Source organism: Aegilops tauschii, chromosome 6 (genome assembly GCF_002575655.3).
Source record: "Aegilops tauschii subsp. strangulata cultivar AL8/78 chromosome 6, Aet v6.0, whole genome shotgun sequence".
Lineage (NCBI taxonomy): Eukaryota > Viridiplantae > Streptophyta > Magnoliopsida > Poales > Poaceae > Aegilops > Aegilops tauschii.
This window is the reverse complement of record NC_053040.3, coordinates 436,885,932-436,899,133: the sequence shown is the minus strand read 5'-3', so window position 1 is coordinate 436,899,133 and position 13,202 is coordinate 436,885,932. Positions and strand designations below refer to the sequence as shown.

General features: G+C 42.8%; 1 protein-coding gene across 1 annotated transcript; it reads left to right on the top strand.

Annotated features, from left to right (window-relative positions):
- Window positions 1–10,133: 10,133 nt before the first annotated feature.
- On the top strand, window positions 10,134–10,841 carry LOC141026146 (uncharacterized). The gene has a single exon (XM_073502124.1). The coding sequence runs from the start codon at window positions 10,134–10,136 to the stop codon at window positions 10,839–10,841; it is 708 nt and encodes a 235-aa protein (XP_073358225.1).
- The last annotated feature ends 2,361 nt before the right edge of the window (window positions 10,842–13,202 follow it).

The window sequence follows — 13,202 nt, the reverse complement described above, 5'->3', positions numbered from 1 at the left end:
GGTTTATGATCAAGTTTATCTATGAACAATATTTGAATCTTCTCTGAATTCTTTTATGTATGATTGTTTATCTTTGCAAGTCTCTTCGAATTATCAGTTTGGTTTGGCCTACTAGATTGATCTTTCTTGCAATGGGAGAAGTGCTTAGCTTTGGGTTCAATCTTGCGGTGTCCTTTCCCAGTGACAGTAGGGGCAGCAAGGCATGTATTGTATTGTTGCCATCGAGGATAACAAGATGGGGTTTATATCATATTGCATGAATTTATCCCTCTACATCATGTCAACTTGCTTAAAGCGTTACTCTGTTCTTATGAACTTAATACTCTAGATGCATGCTGGATAGCGGTCGATGTGTGGAGTAATAGTAGTAGATGCAGGCAGGAGTCGGTCTACTTGTCTCGGACGTGATGCCTATATACATGATCATACCTAGATATTATCATAACTATGCTCAATTCTGTCAATAGCTCAACAGTAATTTGTTCACCCACCGTAAATACTTATGCTCTTGAGAGAAGCCACTAGTGAAACCTATGGCCCCCGGGTCTATTTTCCATCATATTAATCTCCCGACAACAAGCTATTTCTGGCGCCGTTTTTATTTTGTTTACTTTACTTTGCATCTTTATCATAAAAATACCAAAAATATTATCTTATCATATCTATCAGATCTCACTCTCGTAAGTGACCGTGTAGGGATTGACAACCCCTTATCGCGTTGGTTGCGAGGATTTATTTGTTTGTGTAGGTGCGAGGGACTCGTGCGTGGCCTCCTACTGGATTGATACCTTGGTTCTCAAAAACTGAGGGAAATACTTACGCTACTTTGCTGCATCACCCTTTCCTCTTGAAGGGAAAACCAACGCAGTGCTCAAGAGGTAGCAACTCCCACAGCAAGTATCACACTGGATTACCGTCCCTAAAACAGACAACATATATTGAAACAGACAACATATATTGAAACAGACAGCACAGTGAGAAAATCTGAAGAATCTTAAATACACTCAAGCTCTGCATAAAAACATTTCAAACACACAACCACAACCGTATATTCAATATAAAAACAACCGTGCCAAACACAGTACAAACACAAAGCAAAAGTAAAGCCCCTACCTGTCAGTGTAACGATATTGAGAGAAGAACTGAAGCAGCTAGCAAACTAATAAGACCAGAGCGTGCCTTGCCTAAAACAAAAACAATGCCTCCCGGAACAGACGACTGTGCACTGCCTAGAATCACGAAAGTGCACATCTGAGTGCTCCCCTTAATACATCTCATCTTATACCAACTCGTAGCAAAAAATCAAAGAGAAAAATATTCTTGAAGGCACCCAATCAAGAAAAACATAATGGAACGAAAATAAACTTAAATTTCCAAACTAGTCAACTCCATCCGGTTCAAAATAAAACAACCACAATTACAAATTCATCAGTCTATGTAATATTACCCCATACAATAACTATCAAATAACCAATTCATCACACAATCCATCGTGCCAGCACTTCCACCTGGACTACTCCTCGGAAACGTCCTCGCCATCTGAGATCAGGAAGACAACGACGATGCAGGATGTCCCTCATTGACAGAAACCGGTGGTATAGCTCATAGCTCACATACCCTTCCTAAAGGAAAAGCAAATGAAAACATGAATATACAAAAAAAACAAGTATTGTTGTAGCAACAAAGGCAGAAACTAACGAAAATGAAATCTTCACTTACAGTAGCTCCATATTTCAGGTGATCAAAAGTAAGTGGCTTCCAATCCCGGTAGTGACGAAGAAGTTCTGGAAAAGATGACTCCAGCTTCGAATAAGATTCGTCAATGATGGCTCCTGCTAAGTCCTCCATGGAGTCCCTTTCTTCGCCGCCTTTGATCATAAATTTCTTTTGGACGTCGATGTGGTACCCTTCTGGAATTCTGATGAAATCTTGAAAAAGAGCATCTCTAATATTCCTGACGCCCACACTAGAGAAAGTTATACCTCTATTCTCAAGGAAATCCTTCAGGGCAGGGCACTCCGTCCTGGCCCTGCAGAAGTGATAGAGCAAAACATGATTCCGCATAGCCAGTTGCATGACGGCGACTTTTCTACGCCCGTAACAATCCTTTCGCGTGAACTTCATGCCGAGACCAACAAACTTGTGCTTCTCCTCGCGCAACCAGTCCTCGTACAAGCCAATGATCTCCTCCACCTTGCCAGGCTCGTTGGTGTACCACACGTCGAGCTTCGTGTTACCATCGGCAACTATAGGATGGTACTCGGTGGTGTTCAAAAATTCATCCATGGCAGCGAGCAGCAAGGTGCCAATGGAGATTCCTGAGACCCTGCGACAAGGTTGGGGAGTGGCGAGGAGGGTGGGAACTGACTGATGTTCTGTGGCTACAATACGACGTGAAGACCTCACAAACACGGCCAGTATTTAACCTTGGCGAGGGACGTTTGAGTTACAATGCGCATTAGCGTGTGAACTAGGAACAGCGAATAGACGTATGTGCTTCCGAAGCTCATAAAACCATGCACTTCGTAAAGTCACGGTTGTGCACAAATATTTGATGCCGTGGAGAAATCGAGGAGCCTCTAACTTTATTTTACGGTAACCGACACACTGAATAGTCACATCGAACAGCCGGCACATTGGTCATCAATTCCTCCTTTGAACAAAGACCACCGACGGAAGAATCCAATGAAGCAAACAAACAAACAGCTGTACACCTTAGATCCGAAGGCCAAAACTCATTTGTGCCTCATCTAGCTAGATTCGCAACATCTGTCCCTCGATAGTCAAGGCTGGTTTCACGTGAGGCCCGGGTATGCAGGCACAAGACACACATACGTGTCTATCAGGCATGGGTATGCAGGCACACGACACACATACGTGTCTATTCCACAGGCACGTAGAGATACAGGCAGCAACTCACCGGAAACACGTGAATGCAGGCAACGAAGGCACGGAAACATAGCCTCTACAGGCACGTGCTTCGGCTTGGCAAGGCACGAATACGGCCTTGAAATTGACGTTCTCGAGCCACGGCTACACACCCTCTGCGTACAGACATGGAATTGCAGCTTCTCCGACGCACAAGCACAGTTTTCGAATTGGCATTCTCAAGGCACAGATACAAATCCTCTGGATACAAATCCTCTGGATGCAAAAAAGAGAGGTGGCAGAGGCATCGGTAAGAAGACTCTGTTCAAGAGGCACGGTTGCAAACTCTCAAGAGGGACAGCCATGTGACACCGCAGACACATAGACTCGTGACGTGTATCACGTGAGGATACATCAAATACAAGCAGCGAATCAACGGGAGAAGTGAAAGAGCCACAGTTTTACAGTGTCCAGAGGCACGGGCGTGTAGAAGCACAGGCACGACGAGTCACAGCCACCGCATCCCCTCACGGACGGGCGTCTGGCACCACAGGCACGTAGAGTCACAGCCAGCGTGTCTCCTAAGACAAGCGAATGCAGGTACAGGACGCACGGAACTAAAGCGTATACAGGCACGGAATTGCGGCTTTTGGCGCACAGGTACGGCTTTGGAATTGGCGTTCTCGAGGCACGGGTACAAACCACCTGGACGCACAAAAGAGTGGTGGCAGAGGCATGGTTGTGTAGTCTGAAGAGAAACTGCCGTGTGACACCACCACATAGAGACATCGCGTGTGTCACGTGAGGTACATGAATAGCGGAAAAGAAGCCACGGAAGTGAAGCCTCCACAGACACGGATGCCGGGCTTCTAGAGGCACAGTCCCGAAGAACACAAAGACAAGAAACTGAAAATGTTGCCTCGTACGTTACCAGACGTGCCTCTCTTGTGCAAATGTGTAAAACGCAACAATACAAACACAAACAAACAGCGGTGAATATAAGCCAAACAAAAAACACGCTTCTCCCAAACAATACATACGCGTCCCCTCACGGACGGGCGTCTGGCACCAGAGGCACGTAGAGTCACAGCCAGCATGACGCCTGAGACACGCAAATGCACGTACAGGAGACACGGAATTACAGCGTATACAGGCACGGAATTGTGGCTTCTCATAGTTGTCGAGGCACGGGTACAAACCACCTGGATGCACAAAAGAGTGGTGGCACAGGCACGGTTGTGTAGTGTCAAGAGGATCTGCCGTGTGAAACTAGCACGTTACAGACATGGCGTGTGTCACGGATGTACATACATAGACGGAAAGAAGCCACGGAAGTGAATCTTGAACAGACACGGATGTCCGGATTCTCGAGGCACGGTCCTAAAGCACACAAAGACACGAAACTAAAATGTTGCCTCATACGTTAGCAGACGTGACTCTCTTGTGCGAACGTGTAAAAGACAACAATACAAACACAAACAAACGACACTGAATATAAGCCAAACACAAAGCACGCTTCTCCCAAACAATACATATGCGCCACTTCAACAAGTTCTCTAAATATACATGAACTCGCGCAAACGTCAACAATGAACTTGTAACATAAAAAAAATAAGAAATTATATTCACATAACATGAGACGGTACTCCATAGGTTTGAACTAAAAGTACTCATTAATTATACAAAAAAAGAAATGAAAGTATTCCATGAGTCCATTCTGCTCAGACCACCGGGACCATTCTACTCAGTTGGAGTTCTGCTCAAAAGCATCAACGGCGTCCGGGGTCGGGAAGACAACGACGATGCATCATGTCCTTCATAGACAGAACTCGGCGGTAGAGGTCGTAGCTGACATACCCATCCTAAAATAAAAAGCGGATGAGAATGAAGATATACGTAAAGGGGAAAAAGTACTATTGTTGCAATAAAACAAAAATATAAAGACAAAAAATCATAAAAAACGAAATTTTCACTTACGATTGCCGCATATTTCAGGTGTTCAAGGGAAAGCGGCTTCCATTCCCAGTAGTCATGCAGACCTTGTGGAAAAGATGACTTCATACTAAAGTAAGATTTGTTTATGACGGCTCCTGCCAAATCTGCCATGGAATCCCTTAGATTGCCTCCTTTGATCATGAGCTCCTCTTGAAGGTCGATGTGACACTCTCTTGGGATTTTGAGGTAACTGTTTGCGATAACATCCCTATCGTTCCTGATGTCGACACTAGCGAAAATTATACCTTTGTTTCGAAGGAAATCCTTCAGAGCAGCGCACTCCGTCCTGGCCTTGCACAAGTGATAGACAAGAACATGCTTGCGCATCGCCAGTTGCATAACGGCGACTTTTCTACTACGATCAAAATAATCCTCTTGTGTGTACTCCAGATCAAGACCAACAAACTTGTACCTGTCCTCACGCAGCCATTCCTCATAGAGAGTAAGAATCTCCTCCACCTTGTAGGGCTCGTTGGTGTACAACACCTCGAGCTTGGTATTACCATCAGCATCTATAAAGAGACGCTCAGTAGTGTTTGTGAAGTCGTCCATGGAACCGAGGCTAAGACGACAATGGAGTTTGACTGCTTTTCGTACGAGGCGAGGATGACGGGAGCTACCTGCACTTCTCTGGAGGGAATAAGACGCGATAACCTCCAGGAATAGACCACTACTTAACCTTGGGGAGAGACGACTCAGTTACCATGCGCCCATTTAATTGCACCGGAAACGGTGAATGGACGATTGTGCTTCTGCAGCTCGTGAAACCATGCACTTCAAAAGTCACGACTGACACGCTGTAATCGAGGAGCCTCTAGGTTAACTCTAGCACGGTATCTCGCACAATAAATACTAACAATAAATAGCCATCCCATCGGTCACCAGCACATCTTTTGACCGAGAGAACAATGCGAAGAGGCAAACGAGATGACCCTGTCGTGCAAATACTACTACCTCCGTTTTGGTAAATACATATTTTTTGTCACATATGTATTATATGTGACAAAAAATATGTATTTAGAAACTACATCATTGTAGAAATCTAGTGATATACTTTTCATGACATATAACACAAATTTAATTCCTCAAATAGATGACCTAGAACTACGTGAATGACTTATTCACCTAGACGGAGGTAGTACACTGGGAGTGAACAAAAATAGAAGCACGGTTTGCCAGAACAAAAGCCACACGCGTGCCTCCACTTTGGTTAAAGACAAACCTCAGTAACATCAACGCACCATGTCTGCGTACCACCAGAAACATTGACAAAACAAAAGCACGTCCATGCTTCTGACATACATATAACCGTGGGCTATCATACATATTCCCGCCTGAAGCCAGCGTACATAAAAACAGTGACTCCCTTGGGTCAACGACTGCCTGAAAAAAAATTGCAATACCAAAGTCACGAACCGTGACGCGATTTCAGATGCAAACGTGCCTCTCATTAGGAACCATCATGCCTCCCGTCAATTTGCATCCCCCGACAAATCGACCATGCCTCTCCTGTTACAACGACCGTGCATCTCATAACATCATCACCGATCATCTCCTCAAGAAACACCCAATCATATCTGATTAAACATGTGATTAAAAAAACACAGAACCACGAGCATGCTTTTCAGCATGTATAACCGTGCCTCACAAAAAGTATGTGAGGCAGGATAGGCACGTAGAAGACTCCGCTGGGAAGCAGCACAGCTGTACAACTACAGTGAGAGGCAGCTGGACGAGTCAAACGTCTCGCGTCCCCATAAAACCTCGGAATACACGCACACCATCCACAAACCAGCATTCGTTCCAATTCGCAGGATAAAAAATAAAACACGAAGCACTCATTACTACTCTTGCTCTCTCAAGACTGCTTTATATTTAAATAAGCTCCGACTCCCTCAGCCACATCACAACTCACTTGCCTTCTCCGTCCCCTGCTTCTAGCCTAGGGTTCGTGCTTCTTCCCCGCACACAATCTGATTTCAAACAAGTTATTGTAGAGTTTTTATTGGATCTCTCGATTAATTTCTAAGTCGTGCTTCTCTCGTAGATTGCTGGCCGTGGGTGCTTGCCATAAGCTTCCCATCACAACCCATCTGGCTTATCCATCCGCCTACTTCTAGGGTTCGTGCTTCTTCCTCGCACACAGTCTCATTTGAAACAAATTATTGTAGAGTTTTTATTGGGTCTCTCGATTAACTTCTAAGCCGTGCTTCTCTCGTAGATTTGCTGGCCGTGGGTACTTGCCCTAAGCTTCCCATACCCCAATCTCCGTTCGTCGACGCCCGTTCTTCTTCTCTCGCAGGTAAAAAGCATATGTGTAAGCAGCATGCTCCGATCCGTATCTACGTTTTGAAAAAGATATTTAAATTATTACTATTTTATGTTTAGGTTTTTCATTTGCTAGTTATTGAAGCATCAGATCCGGTACAACGACTTCATTCTCTAAAGCAATAAAAAACCATTTGAAAATTTAAACAAGTGATCTAAACTCTGTCATACTGCTTTTCTAGAAGGACTAGATTAGAAGTTTTATGGTAAATTTGTAGTTGTTCTCTGCCTTCGTACGGATATTTTTAATACGGCTAACGTAGCTGAAGCTAGTCGTTGTCTACCTTCAACGTTGAAGCTTGTTTTAAATTGTTATGATATTCTTGTTTTCTTAACATAGTTGTTCTGAATTATTTAGGTATGATTTGCCCTACCTGCCGCCAACCAGGCGGCCCCTGCGAACCACACCCTGAAGTTCTCCAGCAGTTTCAGGTTATTCTTGATGAAAATTGCTAGAGCCGCATGGTTAGTAAGCATTACTAACGTATTAGTTGCTTACAACACAGTAGAAATCGTCGCTGTTACTCATACCCCCTTGCACCTACACTAGGTTCCCCTGCTGTCACTTCTTCGCACCTGTCTTGTGTTTTCATTTTCCATTAGTTTGCCTGCCCATACCTTGATTACTATAGTGCATCTTCAGTTCTAATTAAAATTAGTCAACATATGCCAAAAATCTGTAATTCTTATCAAAAATTCATATCCAATTTAAGAAAACTTTTAACATTAATAATACGCGAGTTCAAATTTATACTTACAGGTTGTTATTTGTACTATTTTTTCCAGTATGTACCTTGTAATGTCAGAGCCTTTCTCGCTGAAGACATCGACGAGAGGAAGAAAGAAGCAAGAAAATTGCGTAAAGAGCAGATAGAGCCAGCCCTTCTTACACATGAAGGAAAGTCTTACAATGCTTTGTTTAAGCATAGGGCAAACTACACAAAGTTCTACGGTGGTGAGTGGAACACCTTTGCGGATGATTATGAACTTCGTGCTGGAGACCGCATAGAATTTGAACTACCAGACGAGGGTCTCAATCTCGAAATACAAACATATCGGGATGACAAAAGGCTGCTTCCATTACCCCACGTTGGTAGGTATTTAATATTACAAACTTATCTTCTTTCGCTATATTTTTATATTACAAACTTATCTGCTTTCGCTGTAATTTTATATGCATGAATCGAACTGAATAATATTAACCCCGTGTTGGATATAACTTTATCTAACTTTAAAATCTTTTTCTTTTTCTAGCTATCAACGATCTTTCTTCTGACGATTTCAACCATGTTCACTGCTGTGTCTACTCTAAGGATATTGAGCTTACCTACGACCAGACACGATTCTTTCTACAACGCCTTTTCGGAGATACTTTCATCCGTTGTCGTCCATTTGTCCATGTCTTGACTCCCACTAACACCAAAGACTACGTCATGGTTGGTTACAACTGTCCTTGTTAGAATACCAAACGTATTTTGCTCATATGTAATATAAACAATACTGACGTAATCTTGCTTATATGGAAAATTATAAAGAACCTATTTACTCAAACCTAAAACAACAAAACTTCCATTGTTCTCTTAATATGTTGTTTTATCTGTTTACACACAAACCTGACCATGCCAGGAATTATATTACTTCCAATATGGAATTTCTTAATGTTTGTGCACTCACCATATTCAGACATTCTTTTATTTATTGTCCAAGTGACAAATCAACGGTTCTAATTTCTATTTAATTTCGATTTTCTTCTAGAAAATTCCGAGGAGCGTTGTCTCAACACTGAAGAGATGGGTGGACATGCCAACCAATGGCAGGGTAACCCTTGAAGCTCCTGATGAACCTACACATGTCATCACTCCTTCATCGTACTACATCTCCAAAAATGACGGCAGGATGGTAATAGAAAAGTCTTCTTTCAGAGACTTCATATCAGCTGCATCCTTCATTGAAAAGAACGTTGTTCTAATCACTTTCAAAGAGCGCCATGACCGTTCTGTGTCCACCATCATTCAGCGCATTATGTAGATTCCGTCGGAACCAGCACCTAAAATGGAAGCAAACAGTGTATCTCCTAGAATGTTCAACGCTCGTTTCATGATGATGCCTTCAGGAGCAAAACACTGATTACTATAAGTTTGCTAGTTAGGATGGTAGAGTAATGTAATTATTATGGACCATGTGCTTGCTTGAACTATCGGAATGATCTTTTGCAACTTATGTAGCTCTTACGGACACTCAACTTGCTGTTTCAACCATCGGAATGATCCTTTGAAACAAATGTTGTTTGAACTATCGAAATGATTCATTCAAAAAAATGTAGTTCTTATCCTTCGAAAAGTTCACAATTCAAAAAACCAAAAAACAAAAAGATTCATTTTCAAAAATCAAACGAAACAAGAAACAATTTGTGATTCAAAACCTCTAGCAATGCCATGTTATCAAACTTATTCAAACCATCTAGTGAAACATATCTCAATTAAAAACCAAACAGGACTCCGTTTTCAAGTCCAAACTATATTTACTTCAACTTTTCCTAAACACACACTTGTGCACCGAATAACATAAAAACCGTGCCTCCCTAACCAAGGAATATTATTAATTGAAAAAAATATTTTCACAACAAAGGCACGACCATGCATCTGTTGAGTGTTCTACCGTTTACACGACTACTTTCACAGCCAAAGATGGATCACGTAGGCAGCACGCAACGAATAAAAAAAATTCAATGAACAAGAGAAGTGAAAATCTTTAAAAAAACAGATAAAACAAACCCCTGTTTCCGAAATTCTACGCCTGGAATCGCCGCGTGACTAGCAACTGCTCTTTGGCGGTTTCCTTTTTTGCACGACAAAAGAACCCTTTCACTTTTCCGACTCCATTTCATCCTCTTCCTCGAAAGTTTCTCGCCGGCCGCAGTTCACCACCGCACACCTCCAGCCATGGACGACGGGAAACTAACAACACTCACTGAACACATCACTACCCACGGTACAACCGTGCTCGACACCAACGACCCAAGGACCGTGGAGCGGATCATCAAAAAGTACGAAGAATGGCTAAAGGAGGAGAAGAACAAGTTCGTCAGCCTCGACCTCGAGTACACACGTAAGAGCAGTTACATACGACAAGGGATCGTCGTCGTCCAACTTGCCATGCGTGAGCATGTCCTTGTATACCACTACTGCAGATCCGAGCGCTCCCAGGCGTTAGTTGACTTCCTGCAACGGAAAGCAGTAACTTTCACTAGCGTCGACACCATGAACGACAAGACCATGCTTGCCCGTGCATGGATCAAAATTCCAGACGAGCACCACGTCGACATCCAGAGGCTATTCTGCATCAAGGGTGGTGGAGAAAGGGACTCCATGGGTGACCTTGTAGCGGCCATCATCGACCCCTCATACAAGAACATGAAGAAATCATTCCCAAAGGAGAAGCACCAGTTCTGGGAGTGGAAGCCACTTTCCCCGATACACCTTGAGTACGCGGCAAAGGACGGGTATGTTAATCATAGAATCCTAATCATCAAGAACAGGCTACGTCACCTCCACCAACAACCAATGAAAGAAAGACTCCGCCCACGTAAGAGCAATGACGAGGGATCTTCCAGCGGCTGGAAGCGCCGGAAGGGAAACAGTGGTTGGTAAATTGCAAGAAAATGGATGTCTACATTAAACTAGTAGGAACTACTATTATCATAATTTAGATTGTATGAACCTATGTTGTAAATATGTTTGTTGTTGCTCAAAGATGTTGTGTGGATTGTATTACTATTTTACGTTTGAACTTTGAACACAGTGGTGTGCTCATGTACAAATGCATACTACATTTTGCATGTCTAAATGCAATTAGTAAGTTATGTCCCAGTACTGAGCAAGCATATATTGTATCCATGATTATAGAACGAGAGATATCTCGCACGATATTGTATTATAATTTTCATACTCAACCTTTACAAGATGCATCGTGCATTTACAAGAATATGTGATGATATCGTTGTAAACTTTCAGTACAATGCTTATTAAACATTGGCGTGAACAATTCAGAAATATTGCAGAAGAACATTCGGTACAAAGACACAAGCGACAAGAACTTTGTTACTTTAACCACATTGAAAAAAAATCACACAACACAACCATTTCACATCAAACACCGCTCCGTCCATTCAGAACATCCTTGCTATTGCACACAGGTTCCTCTCCGTACACCAGTTCTGCACGATGCCACAAAACTACACTACCGTGTGCAACTGACCTATGTACAAGTGTGGCTCTCTAAGTGTCTACTCAATCCATGCCTGTGGTGCCACGTAACCGTGACCCTAGAGACTTCACACCTGTGCATCCACAACCGAGCCCCTCTAACCAAATATTCGGACCGATGCCTCTACTGCCGTACATCCGTGCCTCTAGAAACTTGACAGCAGCAAGAGGGTTCAAAACCATGCCTCCACACAACCGTGCTTGTACTGACTTCACTTCCATGCCTCTCTTTGCTTGATCAACGTGCCTCACATGAAACCCATAGTAACTCTACGTGTTACGCACGCGTGATCGCCAGTGCAACTTTGGTGCTGCACAGACGCGTCTCTCAGTATACCCGTGCCTCCACACAACCGTGCCTGTACTGACTATAATTCCATGCCTCCGTTTTGTTCAATTGACATGCCTCACATAAAACCAACAGTAACTCTACGTGCTACACACACGTGCCTCTCGCATGAAACCCATAGTATCTCTACGTGTTTGGCACAACTGATCGCCCGTAGAACTTTGGCGCTGCACACACGTACCTCTCAGTATACCCGTGCCTCCTCACAACCGTGCCTGAACTCACTTCAATTTCGTGCCTTCATTTGCTTAATCCACGTGCCTCACATAAAAGAGATGCACAGCCGTGCCTCAGAGTAAACAACACACGTGCCTCTACTGTATTGATAACTATGACCCCAATTAAATAACATCCGTCCAAAAAAACATCTTTAAAAGAGATGCACAGCCATACCTCTTCTACAAACATACAACAGCAATGAACACTTTGGTTCATATCGTTTCATTTATCTAGATAACACTAAACCGTAGCATAGATTTTTAAACAAAATCCATTTATGTTCAGAGGCTATAACTAACATCAATGCGGCAGAAGATTGAAGATAACAACAAGCCTCCCATCACGCTCTTTGAAAGTTATCAGCACCAAGCTGTTTACTTCAATAGACGATGCCTGGAGAAAATCACTGAAACCTTCCTGTTTGAACACCATTCTACTACCCAAGCCAATGAAGTAGGAGCAAGGAGTGCTCACATATATATCATCATCACCAGATTCCAAAGTAACTTCAAGGGTTAAAACGCCAGTCCTAGGAAAAGTCACAAACTCCTTCAAACTCCTCACAACAATACCAGGAATAACCTGACAAAAAACATCAAGCTATCAGAAATAGAACAAAAATTAAAAACTATAAATAGAAGAGATAATAAAATAAATAAATAAACAGAAACAAAGAAAAAACGGTGGAAAAAATCTGACCATATGATGACCATTAACATTCATGGAATCAATCCTGTGAACAAAAGGACAATAGGGGATGTAGTCATCATCAAAGAGTTGACACCTCATGAAATACATCTGCTGATAATTAAGAAAAACACCACGGGTGTAATAACAACTCCCAACAAATTCCATCTCGGAGTCGCTCAAACCATCAAGAGCTACAAAATATAATTACACAGGCTCAAGGCAACAGAAAAATCATCATGTGCAATAAAACAAGCTTAAAACTTCCTTAAAAATAAACCTTACCAACAGACGGTAAAGGAGACAACGCATCTCCACGACCAACACGATAAAAATCAATACCAATCCACGTTCCATAATGTTCAAGCCTAATGGTCATTATATCACGAGGACGAACACCATAATCACTGACCAATCGTTCCCAGGAAGGACCATGGAATTTGCTCCTCATCCGACCATGACTAAACAGAACACCATGCAAATAACCCTCA